This window comes from Pristiophorus japonicus, chromosome 10 (genome assembly GCF_044704955.1).
Source record: "Pristiophorus japonicus isolate sPriJap1 chromosome 10, sPriJap1.hap1, whole genome shotgun sequence".
Classification (NCBI taxonomy): Eukaryota; Metazoa; Chordata; class Chondrichthyes; family Pristiophoridae; genus Pristiophorus; species Pristiophorus japonicus.
The window spans coordinates 44,526,276-44,548,922 of NC_091986.1; the positions used below are offsets into that span (position 1 = coordinate 44,526,276).

Genomic DNA, 22,647 nt, shown 5'->3' on the forward strand with positions numbered 1-22,647 from the left:
AATGAGAGGGGATCGCATAGAATCATATAAAATTCTGACGGGATTGGACAGGTTAGATGCAGGAAGAATGTTCCTGATGATGGAGAAGTCCAGAACCAGGGATCACAGTCTCAGGATAAGGGACCGAGATGAGGAGAAACTTTTTCACCCAGAGAATTGTGAACCTGTGGAATTCTCTACCACAGAAAGTTGTTGAGTCCAGTTCATTGGATATAGTTAAAGGGAGTTAGATGTGGCCCTTATGGCTAAAGGGATCAGGGGTTACGGAGAGAAGGCAGAACTGAAGTACTGAAGATGCATGATCAGCCATGATCTTATTGAATGATGGTGCAGGCTCAAAGGGCCGAATGGTCTGCTCCTGCACCTATTTTCTATGTTTCTATTAGAAATAGAGGGCATGATCTTAGAATAAGGGGCCGCCCATTTAAAACAGAGATGAGACGACATTTCTTCTCCCAGAGGGTTGTAAATCTGTGGAATTCTCTGCCTCAGAGAGCTGTGCAAGCTGGGACATTGAATAAATTTAAGACAGAAATAGACAGTTTCTTAAACAATAAGAGGTTATGGGGAACGGGTAGGGAAGTGATCCATGATCAGATCCGCCATGATCTTAATGAATGGTGGAGCAGGCTCGAGGGGCCGTATGGCCTACTCCTGTTCCTCCTTCTTATGTTCTTATTATAATAAAACAGGTATTAATATAGAGTCTTGAACATAGGAATATGTTGCAACACTGGTTTTACACGGTCTTGTCCTTTAGGAAAGGAAATCTGCCATCTTTACCCGGTCTGGCCTATGTGTGATTCCAGACCCACAGCAATGTGGTTGATTCTTAACAGCCCTCTGAAATGGCCGAGTGAGACACTCAGTTGTACCAAACTGCTACAAAAAACAGCAGTTCAGGAAGACGGCTCATCACCAGCTTCTCAAGGGCAATTGGGGATGAGCAATAACAAAGAAAAAAAACTTGCATTTATAAAGCGCCTTTCACGACCACCAGACATCTCGGAAGCTTTTTACAGCAAATGAAGTACTTTTGGAGTGTAGTCACTGTTGTAATGTAGGAAATGTTGGCCTCGCCAGCGATGCACACATCCCATAAACGAATAAATTAAAAATAAATTCAACCTGAACTTACTCCCCACTCAAGTTAACGGATATTAATATCGGGCAGGATGGAAGCCAACATTCCCCATCTGATCCCGTGGGTTTCCTGACAGGCGATAGATTAAAATTACCATCACTGTCTACTTCACTAGCGCGACAGTGCAAACAGGTTATCTGTTGATGTGTGGTGCATGCATTCTAGAAGCACAGAATCACTAAACAATTATACATACATTTTCGAAAGGCTTTACAGTAGCTGATGAAGGACAATATAAAGAATAGAGCGCAGAGGAGGTCTGCTCTGCCAACAATCCCAGCAACCTGGAAGACAAGAATCAAACAGACTATTGAGTGCCAATATTACCATTGTAAGGTGATTTAAAGAAAGACTTACATTTATATAGCGCCTTGCACGACCACAGGACATTTCAAAGCGCTTTGCAGCCAATGAAGTATTTTTGCAGTGTAGTTACTGTTGTAATATGGGAAATGCAGCAGCCAATTTGCGCACAGCAAGCTCCCACGACCAGATAAACTGTTTTTGTTACGTTGAGTGAGGGATAAATATTGGCCAGGATACCGGTGGTAACTCCCCTGCTCTTCTTCGAAATAGTGGCCATGGGATCTTTTACGGCCACCTGAGAGAGCAGACAGGGCCTCGGTTTTAACGTCTCATCCGAAAGACGGCACCTCTGACAGTGCAACAGTCCCTCAGCACTGCACTGGAGTGTCAGCCTAGATTTTATGTGCACAAGTCCCTGGAGTGGAACTTGAACCCACAACCTTCTGACTCAGAGGCAAGTGTACTACCCACTGAGCCACAGCTGACACACTATTTATGCAGCTCATAAATTGCTGGCCGGCCTCCCACCTACCACCCTCCTGCCCATGTCCGAACTTACATCTCGTCCTGTTCACCCCTGTGCTCGCTGGCCTACACTGGCTCCCGGTCCAGCAACGCCTCGATTTTTAAATTCTCATCCTTATGTTCAAATCCCTCCATTGCCTCACCCCTCCCTATCTCTGTAACCTCCTCCAGCCCTAGAACCCTCCGAGATTTTTGCGCTCCTCAAATCCTGGCCTCTTGAGCAACCCCGATTTTAATCGCCCCACCATTGGCGATTGGGCCTTCAGCTGCCTGAGCTCCAAGTGCTGTAATTCCCTCCCTAAACCTCACTACCTCTCTTTCCTCCTTTAAGAAGCTCCTTAAAACCTACCTTTTTGATCAAGCTTTTGGACACCTGTCCTAATATCCCCTTATGTGGCTTGGTGTCAACATTTGTCCGATAATGCTCCGGTGAAACGCCGTGGATGTTTTACTATGTTAAAGGTGCTATATAAATGCAAGTTATTGTTGTAAATGGAAAAATTGTCATTTCTATTGGACAGGATAGGAGATTTAGACGCTATTTTTTATTTAGAACGACAAACTACTTGCCTGAAATACAAGAAGTGTAATACTAAAGGTGGACAGAAACACATTATCCTGGAGTGTTGATTTAAAGGGACGCTGTGCAGTGACCTCCCACAAACGTACAAGCAGTGTTAAACCTGCCTGGAAATCATTTACTTACACTCTCCGTGTGTACTGGATGAACGGCAAAGAGCACTGCAGCTAGAAACGATGCCTTTGGTGCCATATTGAGCAGCTTCCCTTTCTCATCGTGTGCTAGACCACCGATAAGTACTGAGAACACATCCAGCGTCATTACAGAAATCACACTGTGGAGTGCAATGTTGACCAGGTGAAACCCAACCGGATACAATCCTCCAGCTATCAGGTGGTTCAACCTAAAAGGGAAGAAAATACAGACAGATCTAAAATTAAACAAAGGCTTAATCTGTACAAATATTACATTACGATGTGCTTACCTGGGTGCCATATTTGACCCTGAGATGAGCTTCCGACCACATATCCGCGTCATCACGAAGACCGCCTATTTCCCCCTCCATAACATCGCCCATCGCCCTGCCTCAGCTCATCCGCTGCTGAAACCTTCATCCATGCCTTTGTTACCTCTAGACTTGACTGTTCCAACACTCTCCTGGCTGGCCTCAACGTTCTACCTTCCGTAAATTCCAAAACTCAGCTGCCCGTGTCCTAACTCACACCAAGTTCCATTCACCCATCACCCCCTGTGCTCGCTGACCTACACTGGCTCCCAGTTAAGCAACGTCTCCATTTTAAAATTCACATCCTTGTTTTCAAATCCTTCCATGGCCTCACCCCCTCCCTAGCTCTATTCTATTTCAGCCTCACAAATCCGCAAGATCTCTGCACTCCTCCAATATTGGCTTCTGGAGCATGCCTGATTTTAATCGCTCCACCATTGGTGGCCGTGCCCTCAACTGCAAGGCCCCAAGCTCTGGAATTCCCTCCCTAAATCTTTCAACCTCTCTCTCCTCCTTTAAGACGCTCCTTAATACATACCTCTTTGACCAAGCTTTTGGTAACCTGTCCTAATATCTCTTTGTGTGGCTGAGTGTCAAATTTTGTTTTATAATGAGCCTGTGAAGCGTTGGGACGTTGTACTACTTTAAAGGTGCTATATAAATGCAAGTTGTTGTTGCTGTACAGCCGTAAGATTTTACATTACATATATAATTCTTGCACTGCGACTATGTAACAGAGCGGCAGCAGATAGATGCTACCACAGGAATCACAAGCTATAAAAGACACTACCTGTAAGGGTAGGCACCAGATAGATTATTAAATAGGATAAAGCCAGCTGGCATTATATAGAATTATATAACATTGCGCAAGAGGGCTGTACAGCACACACACACAGAGCGTGATCACACAGGATACCCACGTTTGTCCTAAGTAGTGAAACAACGCATTGATGCACCCTGCGAGAGACCATCAGCGGCAGGTTGGGGTCATAAAAGGAGCAGTGAGCGGCGGCCATGGGCAGCGTGGTTGCGTACCACGGCAAGGTACAGTGTGATCTGGCGCAGGAGGGCGACGGCAGCGAAGAGGGACGTCATCAAGGTCCAGGTCGCTGATTGGAGCGTGGGCAGGAGCGGCGAGGTCAGAGCAAAGGAGTGGCAAGAGATTGTAGGGGGACGTGATCGGGGCCCAGGAGAGGCGTGAGTTCGGGGCCAGAAGAGGTGTGGGCCCAGGGGCAGCACGGGCCAGCCCACACTGCGATATGTGTGCGCACTAGGTCCGTGCAGCAGAGCTGGTCTCCAGTCATCTTGGTTAATCCTTGCCACTGGACCAAGACCTAGCTCTGTCAAGCCCTGTGTGGTGGCTGGTGTGCAACGGTCACCACACGTTAAAAAAATCCACACACAGGCATCTTCCACCCTGCACCATGTAGTTCAGGACCTGGGATATTAGGTCCTTCATTGAAACACCTGTGAGCTCATCCTTTTTTGGCGTGCAAGCAAGTCATCCTCATTTCGAGGGACTGCCTATGATGATGATGATGATGATGATGATCCCAAGGACTTTTGATCTAGTTTCGCTGACGCCAGCCTAAGCAGTCAAGACGACACACTTGCGACCTCCTGAGGAGTCCTGGGTGCGTGGGTCTAATTGGTATCTTATATACATGCAAGGGGTTATGCTGGATTATCTCATTGACTTGATTTAATAAAGAGTATTAGTCAGATGTTTATGATTCTCTAGTCCTCGAACTTGTATTAGAGATAATCATAGTCAGTCCCTCGGAATCGAGGGAGACTTACTTCCACTCTTAGCATGTTCTTAGGTGGCTGTACAGTCCAATACGAGAACCACAGTCTCTGTCACAGGTGGGACAGTAGTTGACGGGAAGGGTAGGCGGGGAGCCTGGTTTGCCGCATGCTTGGTTTCTGCATGCTCTCTGCGACGAGACTCAAGGAGCTCAGCGCCCTCCCGGATGCACTTCCTTCACTTAGGGCGGTCTTTGGCCAGGGACTCCCAGGTGTCAGTGGGGATGTCGCAGGCTTTGAGGGTGTCTTTGTAACGTTTCCTCTGCCCACCTTCGCCGTGGACGAGTTCCGAGTAGAGAGTTTGCTTTGGGAGTCTCGTGTCTGGCATGCGAACTATGTGGCCTGCCCAGCGGAGCTGATCAAGTGTGGTCAGTGCTTCAATGCTGGGCCTGTTGGCCTGGATGAAGACGCTAACGTTGGTATCTGTCCTCCCAGGGGATTTGCAGGATCTTGCGGAGACATCGTTGGTGGTATTTCTCCAGCGACTTGAGGTGTCTACTGTACATGGTCCACATCTCTGATCCATACAGGAGGGAGGGTATTACTATAGCCCTGTAGACCATGTACTTAGAGATAAAGGATGTATGGCAATATCTTACAATACTCCCACATAAGGGCAACAGAGATAATACCTTCACATAAGGATAATGGGGATATATGACAATATTATATAATTATACCCAACACTACCACAAAAATGGTCTTCTGCACAGTACAAGAAACTATGGACGGGATTTTTGGATTTTGGCAAAAATGGTAGTTTTTCGCCAAAATTACTGTTTTCGCTGCGTTACCGTTTTTAGGCCAATTTTTCAGCCTTCACGTCTCAGTAAAGTTGGATGAGGATTCACGGCGCAAACCGTGAGTTTTGGAAACTTTATTCCAGGGCCGGTAGCGCTGAGAGAGAGGCCTTGGGAGGGGGGGAAAAAACAAACAAAAAAAATTGCAAAAAACATTCAGAAAATCCTTACCTACTAAATCGCTGAAAAAGAATTAAAAAATAGAAACTTTTAACTTACCTTTTTTGCAAGTCTTCATACTTACCACTGCTGGCAGAGCTGCACCGACAGGTTTGACCCCATCGGTATTCTGGGCACAGAGTACGGGTCCGGAGAATGCCTAAAGTATGATGGTAACGCAATCCGTGGCGTTTCATGTCGGCGCACCCCCCTGGCGGTACTTGAAAGCGCCACCACAGAAAGGTACCCGAAAATCCCGCCACGGAGAGTCAACTCGGCAAAAACCTGGTCGCAAAGTCGGCAAAAATCCAGCCCTTTGCCTTTACCAGCACTATTAGAATGAGAGCCTTCTACCACGAGAATGACCTTGTTTATTCCACTCTCTGCACTATAACTACACTGAGGTTATGCACACAGTATGGTCCGGAGGATATCTTTCTGCCTGTTGACATTGCAAATAAAAGTTTTGCTTAATTTAGTTTTGTTTGCTGTGCTAACAAACCCAACCGTGCAACAACTATACATTACAGTCAGAATTAAAAAAAAAATAAAATCAAATAAGCCTAAAGATTTGTTGGCAAGCAGCAACTTACAACTACTCTTTAAATGGTCATTTTTTTAAATTGATGTTTGTGGAAGCTTGCCCTATGCAGATTACCTGTTGCATCTACCTACACAACAGTGACTGCACTTAAAAAAAGGTCATCAGTTGCCTGCGAATGTTTTGAGGTTGGCTGTACTTTTAGCCATACTCCGTTAACCCAACACTAAAAATGACCGCAAAGATTTCGACAAAAGTACCTGGCAATCCCGGAGGTTCGGCGACTTGCGCTCCGGAGCCTCTACACGAAGTCCTGCAGAGAGGCTCACGTAGCCCAGGAGCGCAAGGGCTTCGCACGCTTCCCCGGGATCACGTGGGCCGGCCCGACCAATCACTGGGGCTATCCCCATTTATACTTATGGTGAGTTCCGGATAGACGGAATCACCATAAGTGTGAATGGAAATACCCAAAAAACACACAAACACATTAAATAAATTTTAAAAAACACATTATATATTTAAAATGAATTAAAATGCAATTTTATATTTATACAAAAATGTATTTTTATGAATTTATTTTTTAATATGTTTTAACAGGGCTAAAAATAAACTTACCTTAATGGACAGGGTTTTTATAAATAAATGAGTGATAACATTTTATTTTTCTATTTAAAAAAAAAACCATTACGCTGATAATAGCAGGCCAAATCCCTGCTTTTAACAGGTATAAGAACTTCAAGGGCATTCGCTTGGCAGGAGTTGGGCAAATAGAAGATTCGTGACAGATCGCAAGTTCCAGGTTTAGGCACATGTGCTTCGCCTACCTAAACCCGGAACTATCGAGGCCCCTATGGGCACGTGTGCACCTCGTACGCGTATGTATGTGATTTCAGGCCCAAGAATTCATGCAAGATGTACGTACAGAAAGACAAAGCAATATCACCTTAAAATAAAATCGTGCTTGCCTGATAGCAGGCGATATATACTCACTTACACATGTGTATAACAGGCAAACATTACAGTATAAAAGTGAACCAAACCCTTTCACAATACCACACCATCTTACCTGAATGTAAGTACAGTGAATGGCCGGTAGGATTTATGACTGGTGTTGCTAATAAGAGTTGTCCCCCAGAAGTCATGCTCCCAAATGTTGCGAAGTGAAGTCTCCGGTCTAAGGTCCTGACACATGAAGGAAATGCCAAAAGTTAAATGATGAGATTTTCCTTTTCTTAAATAGATGCTTTACAGGGTTGTGGGACTTCAGGACCTAACCTCCTCTAGTCCCACAACCCTCCGAGATCTCTGCGCTCCTCCAATTCTGGCCTCTCGCACATCCCCGATTTCCATCGCTCCACCATTGGCGGCCGTACCTTCAGCTGCCTGGACCCTAGGCTCTGAAATTCCTTCCCTAAACCTCTCCGCTTCTCTCTCCTCTTTTGAGACGCTCCTTAAAACCTGCCTCTTCAATCAAACTTTTGGTCACCTGACCTAATATCTCCTTTTGTGGCTTGGTATCAGACTTTGTTTGATAACGCTCCTGTGAACTGCCTTGGGAGGTTTTACCTCGTTAAAAAGGTGTTATATAAATGCAAGTTGTTATTGATTTCTTTCACAGAGCCCTGCTAGCATAATTAATTTTACTTTTATACAAGTTTTTCACATGCAGGACTGTACAATATTTTAATATTTGCTTTGAGTGACTCCAGACAAAATCTTTAGAATTATTTCCCAGCTATTACCAATATTGATTGCGAGATAAGCCAACTTAAATAATTCAGCAGCAAATATTTGCACAGATACTTTTGATAATTGAAAAGATCACGTAATAGGACTACTAAAATAATATTCAAATACTGGTTACCAACTTAATTTTCAAAACATACTTCTGAATAGATTGGTTTACTTTTAGATAACATGGAGAACTTCTGCTCATATCATTTGCCATACCATTCCCTGTTAGCGTTTTTCTTAGAATCATACAGTACAGGAGGCCATTCAGCCCACTGTACCTGTGCCAGCTCAGAGATAAATCAATACTTACTGAAGAGCTCATCAAGGCTGAAACAATATTAAAGGGGTAGCTTTAAATAAAAAAAGAAATGGAAACGAGGACCTACAATTTTACTTGCAAATAAAAATCCCCTGCCACATGTTTGCATCGTACAGCACAGAGGCAGGCCATTTGGCCCAACGTGCTTCTAATGGCTCACCCTCAAAGACATTAGTGAGCCAGTTGGGTTTTTACGGCAATCCAACAATTTCACGGCAAGCTCTGGATTACTATCCAATAACATAACCACCACACTGCCACGTATAGCTCTTACAGCCATCAGAAAGAAAAGGATGTTTATCCTATTGGTCCGGGATGGCACTGAACCCAGGTCCTACATGTGAAATGCACCAAGTGACTGCAAAAGCGTCTTCCTCAATCACACAGTTACTTCTATGCAATTACATAGGATTACATAAGGTATTTCCTGCTTTGTATGACCCCTATACCGCTACTCGACAAAAAAAAACATACTTCTCCACAATACCTTTTGTACAATAACCGCAGGACTTGGTGGGAGTGCAATGTGGCTCCTTTACAAATCTCCTGCCAGCAGCTAATCTCCTCAGAATTGTACAGCACAGAGTGTGGCCATTCGGCCCATCGTGCCTGTGCTGGCTCTTTGAAAGAGCGATCCAATTAGTCACAGTCTCTCCTCCTGCTCTTTCTCAATAGATCCTGCAAATTTTCCCTTTTCAAGTGTTCCCTTTTCAAATTTACTATTGAATCTGCTTCCAGCACCCATTCAGGCAGTGCATTCCAAGTGCATTCCAGATCATGACAAGAATCTATTAAACCATCATTTAAAGAAAATAAGTCAAATCTACATAGTAATCACAAACCAGCTAGCTTACATAGGATATACGGCACAGAACATGTCATTCGGTCCAACTAGTCCATGCTTATGCTCCACTCAAACCTCTTCCTGTCTTTCCTCATCTAAATTTATCAGCATAACCCTCTATTCCTTTCTCCCTCATATGCTTGTCTTGCCTCCCCTTCAATGCATCTATACTATTCGCTTCACCCACTCCCTGTGGTAGCGAGTTCCACGTTCTCATCACTCTCTGGATAAAGAACTTCCTTCCGAATTCCCTATTGGATTTCTTGGTGACTATTTTATATTGATGGCCTCTAGTTTTGCTCCTCCCCACAAGTGGAAACACTCTCTCTATATCCACTCTATCAAGACCTTTCATAATTTTAAAGACCTCTATTAGGTCACCCCTTAGCTTTTTTTGTTCAAAAGAAGAGACCCAGCCTGTTCATTATTTACTGATAGGTATAACCTCGCAGTTCTGGTATCATCCTTGTAAATATTTTTTTTTGCACCTGCTCTAGTGCATATTCTTTTTATATGGCAACCAGAACTGCGTGCAGTACTCCAAGTGTGGTCTAACCAAGTTTCGATACAGGTTTAGCACAAAATCTCTATGTTAAGACCAACAACACTTTACCTTAACTACTTTCACTCTCGTCGAAGAACCCAACAATAGTTAATTTGTATTAAACGCTTGGACATTTAAATGCAAAGTCACATACCTTATTATTGATAATGGCTTCCGAATCATCAAAGACAAAGTCTCCATCGTAGCTGTTGGCAAAACACAATAAAGCCAGTGCACCAACGATAGCCTTTGCCCAGCAGTGAGGGAGCTGTGGTACTGGTAGAGTGTTGTCCAAACTCCATTCAGACTGCAGCATTGTGCTAAACCTCACGCCACACTCGTGGCTCTGGCATTCTGCTATCCATAACCTGGAAACGGGAGCACAAGATCGGGATAAACATCTTTGGGAAACTTCAGGAATATCATCTTGACAGGACAAAAAATCGTGGGCTACATCCATGGTTTAACAGATGTGTGCTCCTGACGGATGTAGGGCTGGCCCACTCTGGGTGGATGTATCCCTGGATGTTTGGTCACATGATGCCAATCGCCCCACCCCTCACGCTGCTGCCATTGGTCAATCATCACGGCACACCGCCTTCCCCACGGCCAATTGGAAAGCCAATAGCCTCTTCATTGCCTGATTGGATGAACCTGACCTTTGGTCCAACAACCTTCCGTCCTCCCCAAAATCTCTGAAACTTCTATAACTAATCAATGAAAATGTTCGAAGAAAATGAAAATTTTTTCTTAAAGATTTTTCTCCTGGGCTTTGCTCGCAGCAGCATCCTGGAGATGAATCTTCAATTACTGGACACTTCAGGGCAATCCTGGAGAGTTGGTCACCCAAACTCTACTCCAGGAGTACACAAGTGGAAGATTTGCCTTTTGGCTTAATAATAAATCATAGAATGGTTATAGCGCAGAAAAGGGCCATTCGGCTTGTCGAGCCCGTGCCGGCTCTCTGCAAGAGCACCTCAGCTAGTCCCACTCCCCCACCCTTTCCCCGTAGCCCTGCAATTTGTTTTCCTTCAGCTACTTATCCAATTCCCTTTTGAAAGCCACGATTGAGTCTGCCTCCATCACCCTTTCAGGCAGTGCATTCCAGATCCTAACAAATCGCTGCGTAAAAAGATTTTTCCTCCCGTCACCTCTGGACCTTCTGCCAATCACCTAAAATCCTCGTCCTCTGGTTCTCGACCCTTCCGCCAATGGGTACATCTACTCTGCCTAGACCCCTCATGATTTTGAACACCTCGATCAAATCTCCTCTCAACCTTCTCTGCTCTGTGGAGAACAACTCCAGCTTCTCCAGTCTATCCACGTAACTGAAGTCCCTCATCCCTGGAACTATACTCATCTTTTATGCATTCCCTCCACGGCCTTCACATTCTTCCTAAAGTATATGAATACAATGCACATTTGTACAAATAAATAATCATTCCGTATAGAAATTCACTAAAGTATGGTCATTTGAAACTTTTTAAATTAACTGTATATTCCTTTAGTATTCTCACGGAAGTGCTGGGTCGCTGACTCTGATTGGACGCATTCCTGGAGGTTTCATCACATGACCTCGCACCTTGGACTGCCCCACCCAGTCAATCAGCCCTGAAGTTAAAGGGGACCTGGTTTTATTCGATACTATAATACAATCTTGGCCTGTGCTTATGTAATACGTAGCTTACGAGTTTAGCTGAGGCTGCTGCTTATAATCAAGTCCCGTTCACCAATCACCCCTGTGCTCGCTGACCTACACTGTCTCCTGGTTAAGCAACGCCTCGATTTCAAAATTCTCATCTTTATTTGCAAGTCCCTCCATGGCCTTGCCCCTCCCTATTTCTGTAATCTCCTCCAGCCCCACAACGCCCCCCCACGATGTCTGCGCTCCTCCAATTCTGCCCTCCCCGATCTGCATCCCCGATTATAATCGCTCAACCATTGGTGGCCGTGCCTTCTGCTGATTAGGCCCCAAGCTCTGGAATTCCCTGCCTAAACCTCGCTACCTCTTCAAGACACTTCTTAAAATCTACCTCTTTCACCAAGCTTTTGGTCATCTGCCCTAATTTCTCCATGGCTTGGTTAAATTTTTTGTCTCATAATATTCCTGTGAAGCGCCTTGGGACGTTTCACTACGTTAAAAGTGCTATATAAATACAAGTTGTTGTTGTGCTTCAAGCTTTGTGTAAAGTACAGTAAGTGGTTAGGCCAAATGTTTCTCTCCGTTCCCTACACCAGTTCTTCACGTGTAAGAGATTAGATTATATAGTGTATGGAGAAAGAGTCAGACTGAATACTGTGAGCTCAAAATAAAGTGTGACCTCAGTCTTTCATTGCAGGTCTCCAGAGTGCCTCTCCAACCTGTGAAGCCTTCTTAAATACCTGTGCTCCCAAGGTATTTAAAGGCCTTGTCAATAATGTAACTATTTACAATGCGAGTCGATCTGGGGCCCTTCTTGCCCTGGTTGATCGTCTCGGTGTGAAAGCTGGTGTTGTTGAATCATTTGTTGGGCCCTTGCTGGGCTGCTGTGCAGCTGGCCTTGCTGGGCTGCCTGGTGTGTTGGGCCCTGCTGGGCGGCTGTGGATGATGGGTTCTGCTTCGTGGTCAACTGTGGTGTCGGTTGCCACTGGTGTGTGTGTTGGGGGATCAAAAAAAGTAGGGTCCAAGGTAGGTTGCTCAGGGTAGTCCGTAAATCTGAGTTTGATTTGGTCCAAGTGTTTCCGGTGAATGAGTCCATTTGAAAGTTTGACCCGAAACACCCTGCTCCCCTCTTTGGCCACGACAGTGCCGGGAAGCCACTTGGGACCTTGTCCATAATTGAATACAAATACAGGATCATTGACTTCAATCTCACGTGCTACATTTGCACTATCATGATATGTACTTTGTTGAAGCCGCCTGCTCTCTACCTGTTTATGTAGATCAGGGTGAACTAACAAGAGCCTTGTCTTAAGTGCTCTTTTCATGAGCAGTTCAGCAGGTGGGCTCCCAGTGAGTGAGTGTGGTCTTGTACAGTAGCTAAGCAGGACTCATAATAGGCGAGTCTGCAGTGAGCCTTCAGTTACCCTCTTCAAGCCTTGCTTGATGGTTTGCACTGTTCTCTCTGCCTGACCATTGGACGCTGGTTTAAACAGGGCAAGTTTGATCCTGTTACGGGTCATGAATCCTTTGAACTCAGCACTGGTACAACATGGCCCATTGTCGCTCACCAGGACATCGGGTAAGGCGTGTGTGGCAAACATGACCCGCAGGCTTTCAGTGGTGGCAGCGGATGTGCTCGCCGACATTATCTCACATTCAATCCACTTGGAGTACGCATCTACAACCACATGGAACATTTTACCCAAGAACGGGCCTGCATAGTCGACATGGATCCTAGACCATGGTTTGGAGGGCCAAGACCATAAACTTAGCAGCGACTCCCTGAGTACATTGCTTAACTGCGAGCATGTATTACATCTGTGAACGCAGGACTCTAAGTCCGCATCGATACCGGGCCACCACACATGGGATCTGGCTATCGCTTTCATTATTACGATGCCTGGGTGGGTACTGTGGAGGTCATTGATGAAGGTGTCTCTGCCCTTCTTGGGGACCACATCTCGATTGCTCCACAGAAGGCAGTCTGCCTGTATAGACATTTCATCTTTGCGCTGCTGGAACGGCTTTATCTCTTCCTGCATTTCCACTGGGACACTGGACCAGCTCCCGTGAAGCACACAGCTTTTGACTAGGGACAATAAGGGGTCCTGGCTTGTCCACATTTTGATCTGCCGGGCAGTGACGGGTGATTGCTCACTCTCAAATGCTTCCATAATCATGGCTAAATCTGCAGGTTGTGCCATTTCCACCCCCGTGGTGGGAAATGGCAGCCTACTGAGAGCATCGGCGCAGTTTTCTGTGCCTGGCCTGTGGCGGATGGCGTAGTTATATGCGGACAACGTGAGCGCCCATCTCTGGATGCGGGCCGATGTGTTGGTATTTATCCCTTTACTCTCGGAAAACAGGGATATCAGTGGCGTATGGTCAGTTTCCAATTCGAATTTTAGCTCAAACAGGTATTGATGCATTTTCTTTACCCCATAAACACACGCTAACGCTTCTTTTTCAATCATGCTGTAGGCTCTCTCAGCCTTAGACATACTTCTGGATGCATAAGCAACCGGTTGTAATTACCCAGATTCATTAGCTTTTTGCAATACACACCCGACGCCATATGACGATGCATCACATGTTAGTACCAAACGCTTACATGGATCATACAACACAAGCAATTTGTTTGAGCATAACAAGTTTCTCACTTTTACATAGGCATTTTCTTGGCTTTTGCCCCAAACCCATTCGTCCCTTTTCGTAGTAAGACATGTAGTGATTCTAACAGTGTGCCGAGACCGGTAAGAAGTTACCAAAGTAGTTCAAGAGTCCCAGAAACGACCACAGCTCCGTCACGTTCTGTGGCCTCGGTGTGTTCTCGATTGCCTCCGTCTTCACGTTGGTGGGCCTGATGCCGTCCGACGCAATCCTTCTTCCCAAGAACTCCACTTCAGGCGCCAGGAAAACACACTTCGAGCGTTTTAACCTGAGCCCCATGTGGTTGAGTCGACTAAAAACCTCCTTCAGGTTCTGCAGATGCTTGACTATGTTCCGACCTGTGACCAAGATGTCATCCTGGAAGTCCACGGCGTGCGGGACAGACTTCAGTAAACTTTCCATGTTTCTCTGGAATATCGCCGCCGCTAATCGGATTCCAAACGGGCATCTGTTATAAACAAAAAGACCTTTGTGCATGTTGATGCAGGTGAGGGCATCCTCCAGTCATGTCGGCTGAAGTCAGATCCAACTTCGAGAACGTATTCCTCCCGCCAGCGTTGCAAAGAGGTCATCGGCTTTTGGTAGTGGGTATTGGTCCTGCAGGGAGAAACGATTGATAGTTACTTTGCAATCGTCACAGATTCTGATCGTGCCGTCTCCCTTGAGGACTGGAACAATAGGACTGGCCCATTCGCTGAACTCGATCGGTGAAATGATGCCTTCTCGTTGCAGCCAGTCTAGCTCGATCTCTACCCTTTCTCTCATCATGTACGGTACTGCTCTCACCTTGTGATGGATGGGTCGCGCCCCCGGAATTAGGTGGAGCTGCACTTTGGTTCCTTGAAATTTTTCGATGCCTGGTTCGAACAGCGAAGGAAACTTGTTTAAGACCTGGGCACACGAAATGTCGTCAGCGGGCGTTAGCGCGCGGACGTCATCCCAGTTCCAGCGTATCTTTCCCAGCCAGCTCCTGCCGAGCAGCGTGGGACCATCGCCTGGTACTACCCAGAGTGGTAGCTTGTGCACCACACCATCGTAGGAGACCTTTACGGTAGTACTGCCGATTACGGGAATCAGTTCTTTAGTGTAAGTTCTTAATCTCATGCGAACTGGAGTTAAGACTGGCCTGGAGGCCTTGTTGCACCACAATCTTTCGAAAGTCTTTTTGCCCATGATGGACTGGCTTGCGCCTGTGTCCAGCTCCATTGACACCGGGAATCCATTTAGTTCAACATTCAGCATTATCTGGGGACAATTCATGGTGAATGTGTGCACCCCATGTACCTCTGCCTCCTCTATCTGAGGCTCTGGTTCATAGTGATCCTCTGTGGATCTGTCCTCCTCTGCAACGTGGTGGTTTGCAGATTTAACAGGCTTAGCAGCTCGCCTGGACACTCGTTGGAGATGTCCCATTGTTCCACAGCCCTTGCAAACGTATCCTTTGAATCGGCACGAATGGAAATGATGATCACCCCCGCAGCGCCAACAAGGTGTTAATGGCCTTGCATTCATCACCCTTGATGGTGGACTCAGACATCTGCGGACGTGTAGTTGCAGGTATGTGTGACCTGCCCTGTACGTTACGATTCGAAAACATCACTTTGTTCACAGTACTTGTAGCAGCACTTGTGTGCTGAGAGATTTGCTTCGTATTGTCACTGGTGGCAATGAACTCCTGGGCTATCGCTATGGCCTTACTCAAGGTTGGGGTCTCTACAGTCAAAAGTTTATGAAGTATGGTTTCGTGGCCAATGCCAAGTACGAAAAAGTCTCTGAGCATGTGCTCCAAATGTCCTTCAAATTCGCAATGTCCTGCAAGGCGTCTCAGCTCGGCGACATAACTCGCCACTTCCTGGCCTTCAGACCTTTTGTAGGTGTAGAACTGGTACCTCGCCATCAGAACGCTTTCCTTCGGGTTCAAATGCTCTCAGACCAGTGTGCACAAATCGCTGTATGATTTCTCCGTGGGTTTCGCTGGAGTGAGCTGATTCTTCATGGGGCCATACGTTGGTGCCTCACAGGAGGTGAGGAGGATCGCTCTACGTTTGGCAGCGCTCTCTTCCCCATCTAGCTCATTGGCCACGAAGTATTGGTCGATTCGCTCCACAAAGGTTTCCCAATCATTTCCCTCTGAAAATTTCTCCAGGATGCCCACTGTTCTCTGCATCTTTGGGTTCGCTATCTGTATCTCGTCGCCAGTTATAGTGTATGGAGAGTCAGACTGAACACTGTGAGCTCAAAGTAAAGTGTGACCGTAGTCTTTTATTGCAGGTCTCCAGAGTGCCTCTCCAACCTGTGAGGCCTCCTTAAATACCTGTGCTCCCAAGGGATTTATGGGATCCCTTGGGACTCCAGGGAATGAGCCCTCTGGTGGCTGTACAGAGTAAATACAAGTCCACATATATAACAGATTACATTCCCTTTTCCTTTCTCTCACATTTCCTCAACCACTAAAAATGCTAAAAGAAAGGCGGTCATCATTTTAAATCATGTTGAAACATTCTAACACCCAACAAAAATCTATCAACCTCAGAATGCAGAAAGGGAATGACATTGGCAGTTTATTATTCCTCTGCCTTTTCTCAGTGGGGAGCACTGGAGGGAATTCCTGAGGATGTGAAAAAATGACTTGCATTTCTGTAGCACCTTTCACAACCACTGGATGTCTCAAAGCGCTTTACAGCCAATGAAATACTTTTTGAAGTGTAGTCACTGTTATAATGTGGGAAATGCAGCAGCCAATTTGCACACAGCAAGCTCCCACAAACAGCAATGTCATAATGACCAGTTCATCTGTTTCAGTGATGTTGGTTGTGGATAAATATTGGCCAGGACAAGGATAACTCCCCTGCTCTTCTTTGAAATAGTGCCAGGGGATCATTTACATCCACTTGAGAGAGCAGAAGGGACCTTGTTTTAACATCCCATCCAAAAGACAACCCCTCCAACAGTGCCGCACTCCCTCAGTACTGCCCCTCCGACAGTGCAATGCTCCCTCAGTACTGCCCCTCCGACAGTGCCGCACTCCCTCAGTACTGCCCCTCCGACAGTGCAGCACTCCCTCATTACTGCCCCTCCGACAGTGCCGCACTCCCTCAGTACTGCCCCTCCGACAGTGCAGCACTCCCTCAGTACTGCCCCTCCGACAGTGCCGCACTCCCTCAGTACTGCCCCTCCGACAGTGCAATGCTCCCTCAGTACTGCCCCTCCGATAGTGCCGCACTCCCTCAGTACTGCCCCTCCGACAGTGCAGCACTCCCTCAGTACTGCCCCTCCGACAGTGCCGCACACCCTCAGTACTGCCCCTCCGACAGTGCCGCACTCCCTCAGTACTGCCCCTCCGACAGTGCAATGCTCCCTCAGTACTGCCCCTCCGACAGTGCCGCACTCCCTCAGTACTGCCCCTCCGACAGTGCAGCACTCCCTCATTACTGCCCCTCCGACAGTGCAGCACTCCCTCATTACTGCCCCTCCGACAGTGCCGCACTCCCTCAGTACTGCCCCTCCGACAGTGCCGCACTCCCTCAGTACTGCCCCTCCGACAGTGCAATGCTCCCTCAGTACTGCCCCTCCGATAGTGCCGCACTCCCTCAGTACTGCCCCTCCGATAGTGCAGCACTCCCTCAGTACTGCCCCTCCGACAGTGCCGCACACCCTCAGTACTGCCCCTCCGACAGTGCCGCACTCCCTCAGTACTGCCCCTCCGACAGTGCCGCACTCCCTCAGTACTGCCCCTCCGACAGTGCAATGCTCCCTCAGTACTGCCCCTCCGACAGTGCCGCACTCCCTCAGTACTGCCCCTCCGACAGTGCAGCACTCCCTCAGTACTGCCCCTCCGACAGTGCAGCACTCCCTCATTACTGCCCCTCCGACAGTGCCGCACTCCCTCAGTACTGCCCCTCCGACAGTGCAATGCTCCCTCAGTACTGCCCCTCCGATAGTGCCGCACTCCCTCAGTACTGCCCCTCCGACAGTGCAGCACTCCCTCAGTACTGCCCCTCCGACAGTGCCGCACACCCTCAGTACTGCCCCTCCGACAGTGCCGCACTCCCTCAGTACTGCCCCTCCGACAGTGCCGCACTCCCTCAGTACTCCACTGGGCCGATCAGCCTAGATTTATATGCTCAATTGTCTGGACTGGGACTTAAACCCACAACCTTCTGACTCAGAGGCGAGTGTGCTGCCCACTGAGCCACAAGCTGACAGTGGCTGAAAGGCGCTATAGAAATTCATTAGGTTATGGCTATTTAATTTCCATGCCTTTTCATTGGAATTAACCACTTCAAATGTGAAATAACCCCACAAAAACTTTTTTCCAAACCTGCAAGAGAAGTCATATCTGATCCTCATCCTGCAGAAGGAGAAACATTTGGAAATCTACTTTATTTTAGTTTATATTTTATTTTCTTTACCTTCGCAGGTCCCGGAATCGTCCGTCTACATGGCGGAACCTAAAGGTGAACACCGCGGTGGTGGGGGTGGGGAAGCCTTTCGATGTGGGACCGCTTCCGGTGTGGGGGGGAGGCCTGGATGTCTGAGCTGTCAATCAAACCCAGCAACCAGCGCCACTCGATGCATTGTTTCGTAGAGTCTCTGTGCAAACTGCTGCACATCGCCAGAGGGGAAAGTGATGCACTACACACATAACATCCCAAAGGGAAAATGTAACTGTTGAAAAAAGTTGGCGCTGCATATCTAGAAGCATTTTGATTTTTTTTTACATATTCTCCTTATGTGGTTCGGTGTTGTTTGATAATCGCTCCTGTGAAGCACCTTGGGACGTTTTACTACGTTAAAGATGCTGTATAAATACAAGTTATTGTTGTATTAACATGATGTATTGTGGTTCATTTTAACAACAACAACTTGAATTTATATAGCGCCTTTAACGTAGTAAAACATCGCAAGGCGCTTCGCAGGAGTATTATAAGGCAAAAATTTGACACCGAGCCACATTGGGAGAAATTAGTGCAGGCTTGGTCAAAGAGGTCGGTTTTAGGAGCGTCTTAAAGGAGGAGAGAGGTAGAGAGGTTCAGGGAGGGGGTTCCAGAGCTTGGGACCCAGGCAGCAGGAGACACGGCCACCAATGGAGGAGTGCTAATAATCAGGGATGCTCAAGAGGACAGAATTTCACACAACATGCTCCCAGAAACAGTAATTTTTTAAAATATTAAATGAGAGATGAATATTTACAGGACAGTAAGAAAATCTCCCATGATCTTCTTCAAAATAATGCCATGGGAACTTTTACATTCACCTGAGAGAGCAGATGGGGTCTCGGTTTAACGTCTCATTCGAAAGACAGCATCTCTGACAATGCAGCAATTTACCGGTAGTGAAGTGTCAGCCTGGGTTATGTGCTCACATCTCTGGAGTGGATTTGAAACCTTCTGACTCAGAGGCGAGTGTGCTAACAACTGAGCCACGGCTGGCTGATGCAGGAAGTTTAAGAGGAGCTAATGGATTTTGAGATTAACAGTTGTGTGTTTCTTTAGCATTTGAATTTATACTGTATATCTAAACTGCTCAAATATAGCTTTTAATAACTTTTCATTTTCCTCAAAGTTTCTGAACCATCTTGTCTTAAGTAATAGGTAAGAGACACCTCAAACGGCTTGCCTGGATGAGAGCAGCTCCAACAACACTCAAGCAGCTCGATACCATCCAGGACAAAGCAGCCCACTTGATTGGCACCCTATCCACCACCTTAAGCATTCACTCCTTCAACCACCGGCGCACCGTGGTTGCAGTGTGTACCATCCACAAGATGCACTGCTGCAACTCGCCAAGGCTTCTTCGACAGCACCTTCCAAACCCGTGACCTCCACCACCTAGAAGGACAAGGGCAGCAGGCACATGGGAACACCATCCTCCAAGTTCCCCTCCAAGTTACACACCATCCTGACTTGGAAATATATCGCCATTCCTTCATTGTCGCTGGGTCAAAACCCTGGAACTCAATCACCACACGGACTGCAGCAGTTCAAGAAGGCAGCTCACCACCACCTTCTCAAGGGCAATTAGGGATGGGCAATAAATACTGGCCTTGCACTGTATATCAGAATAGTACAGCATGTAGTTCATAGAATAATACAACACAGAAGGAGGCCATTCGGCCCATCGTACCCGTGTGTTCCAATTAGTCCCACTCGCCCCTCCCTGCTCTTTCCTCGTAGCCTTGCAAATGTTTCCTTTTCATGTATTTATCCAATTCCACTTCTACAATTGCTATTGGGGACAAAGGTGTCTGTGACAGATAGATTGGTGAGAATGAGGTCAAGTAAGTATTTCCTCTCCTTGGCATCCAGAGGCTGAACCAGACTGTTTGCAACTTAGGCGTCACATTTGACCTTGGAATGAGCTTCCAACCACATATCCACAACATATGTTTTACTACGTTAAATATAAATAGAAGTTGTTATTGTTCTTTATGGTGGACGTTTAGGAGCATACTTTGCATGGAAGTATAACTGCAAACAGAATTCAACCTCAGCAATATAGAACTATGTGAAGTTGTATGCTAAGTTGTCCAAGCATTTGTATGGCTGATCCTCGGTAGTATAGTGGTGAGTATCCCCGCCTGTCACGCGGGAGACCGGGGTTCAATTCCCCGCCGGGGAGGCTGAATAATTTTCCTCTTTACAGTTTTTATAAATATTATTATGTAATTTGCTATATGACAAGAATTTTGCAGTGTATGTAGGTTTTTAAAAAATTCTCCCATGTAATTTTATTGACGGGACTAATGTTTCAAGATTGTAAGTGGATTGCAATTTCAAAGACGTTTTAAAAGTTAATATTAGCAAAAAGCATGGCTGCAACTCCACAAACATTTCAGTAGTCTGGGGGTGGGGGGAGCTAAGCCCCTTTACTTTAAAATTCCGCCTCTTTAGGTGATGCACAGAATATTAAAAAAGGACTTAAGTTCTGTCACTGTTGCAACTTAAGTTCACTTGTAACTTTTAATGTAGCTTTTTTGGAGAAGGGAATTATCCTAACTTTTAAAAATATTTATAAAAGTGTGTAGATTTCTATCTAACAGTGGTGCAGCATTTGCTCCAGTTTAATTGTATGGGCAGCATAAATGTCTGAAGGTTTTAAGTGTGTTTCACTTATGTCACTGTGCCCTGTGCAAGGAACTTGTGCAAAGAAACTGAGGAATTGTAAAAACAAAAGGAGAGATAGTCCAAACATAGAGAAGCGATCCTATCAATGCCTTTTTTCAACCCCACCCCAATTAATTTCTTTCGCCTGTGTACTGCTGCAGTATTTTCCAATAGCCACCAGGAGGTAGCAATGCGCAACATTGTTCTAAATAAACACCATAAATAAATGCTGCTCGTACTCAAGAGAGCAATTCGAAGGAAATAAAAGCTTCAATGAGAATGAAATGCAGTCTTTACCCATTTTATTTTTTTTAAATTACAAAGCAGATTTGCACAACACTATTGCCTGTATTTCCATCATTTTCCGTTTATATTTCAGAAATATTTGCATTTTGATTGGTAGCTACATTTTTTGAGTATGTCTTCGCAGTGGTGACAATAAATTTACATTTTGGTTTTTGTAGCTAATGTATTCATAATTCTTCATAAGTTGCTTAAAATAACATATGGGGTTCCTTGTCAGATGTGGTAACAGCCTCAAATATATATTTTGATAGCTCGAGGAATGCTCCTGCAATTGTGGTTGAGCAGCACTGATTTTAATCGCTCCACCACCGGTGGCCGTGCCTTCAGCTGCCTGGGCCCCAAGCTCTGGAATTCCCTCCTGTTGAGATTAACCTTTCTCTAGTCTTTAAAATAATTGTGTCGTGTTAAATGGGATAGATTCAGAACAGATCTAGCAGCTCAAAACTGGGCATCCATGAGACGCTGTGGGCCATTAGCAGCAGCAGAATTGTATTCCACCACAATCTGTAACCTCATGGCCCGGCATAGCCCTCACTCTATAATTACCATCAAGCCAGGGGACTAACCCTGGTTCAATGAAGTGTGTTGAAGAGCATGCCAGGAGCAGTACCAGGTGTACCTAAAAGTGCCAATCTGGGAAGCTGCAACACAGGACTACATGCAGGCAAAAAAGCGGAAGCAACATTGAAGTAGGACAATAGGTCACACTGGACATATCAGACATGGAATAAAGGATGAAAGTGTGTACGTGCAGAAATCAGAAGCAGCCCTTACAAATTAAACACAGAGAAGCAAGAATGTACATCTGTACTATGTCTCAAGGCCACCTGTCCTAACACAAGAGATAACATGGGGATGGTATGTCTCAAACCGACACATCAGTGAAAATGGTACCCAGTACGAGCAAAGGTCAAATCGGAGCCAGGTACATGAGTGATAAACACCCTGAGACACAATAGGGGAAAGGTACAGGAATAGGCGGGATAGAAATCAACTTCGCCTTGAGTGACAAAATCAACTCAATCCATTCAAATCAATGTATGTCTCATTTATTGAATGTCCGGTCATTATAGGCTAAGTACCTGTATAAAAATCTTGTGTGTTCTTTGTTCGGGGAGAGCGAGTGTGAAAAGTTCAGCAGGGGCTGGCTTGCAGGCTCGTTTCTCCCTTGCAAGT

The 22,647-nt window shown here is 46.1% G+C and overlaps 1 protein-coding gene and 1 non-coding gene across 6 annotated transcripts in view; one reads left to right on the plus strand and one right to left on the minus strand.

Moving 5' to 3' along the window:
• Window positions 1–18,517, minus strand: part of tmtc4 (transmembrane O-mannosyltransferase targeting cadherins 4) — a 62,289-nt gene extending 43,772 nt beyond the window's left edge. For 3 of the 5 annotated variants that reach the window (XM_070891778.1, XM_070891781.1, XM_070891777.1), the window contains exons 1-5: window positions 18,381–18,461; window positions 9,902–10,115; window positions 7,373–7,488; window positions 2,682–2,898; window positions 1,341–1,428 (exon numbers count right to left, since the gene is read on the minus strand). In XM_070891778.1, coding sequence (XP_070747879.1) covers window positions 1,341–1,428; window positions 2,682–2,898; window positions 7,373–7,488; window positions 9,902–10,115; window positions 18,381–18,409 — 664 coding nt within the window. In that variant the 5' untranslated portion in view covers window positions 18,410–18,461. The other 2 variants (XM_070891779.1, XM_070891780.1) reach the window with 2 other exon arrangements.
• A 2,091-nt stretch (window positions 18,518–20,608) lies between these two features.
• Window positions 20,609–20,680, plus strand: trnad-guc (transfer RNA aspartic acid (anticodon GUC)). Its single transcript has one exon. It is a non-coding gene; the product is annotated as a tRNA-Asp (tRNA).
• The last annotated feature ends 1,967 nt before the right edge of the window (window positions 20,681–22,647 follow it).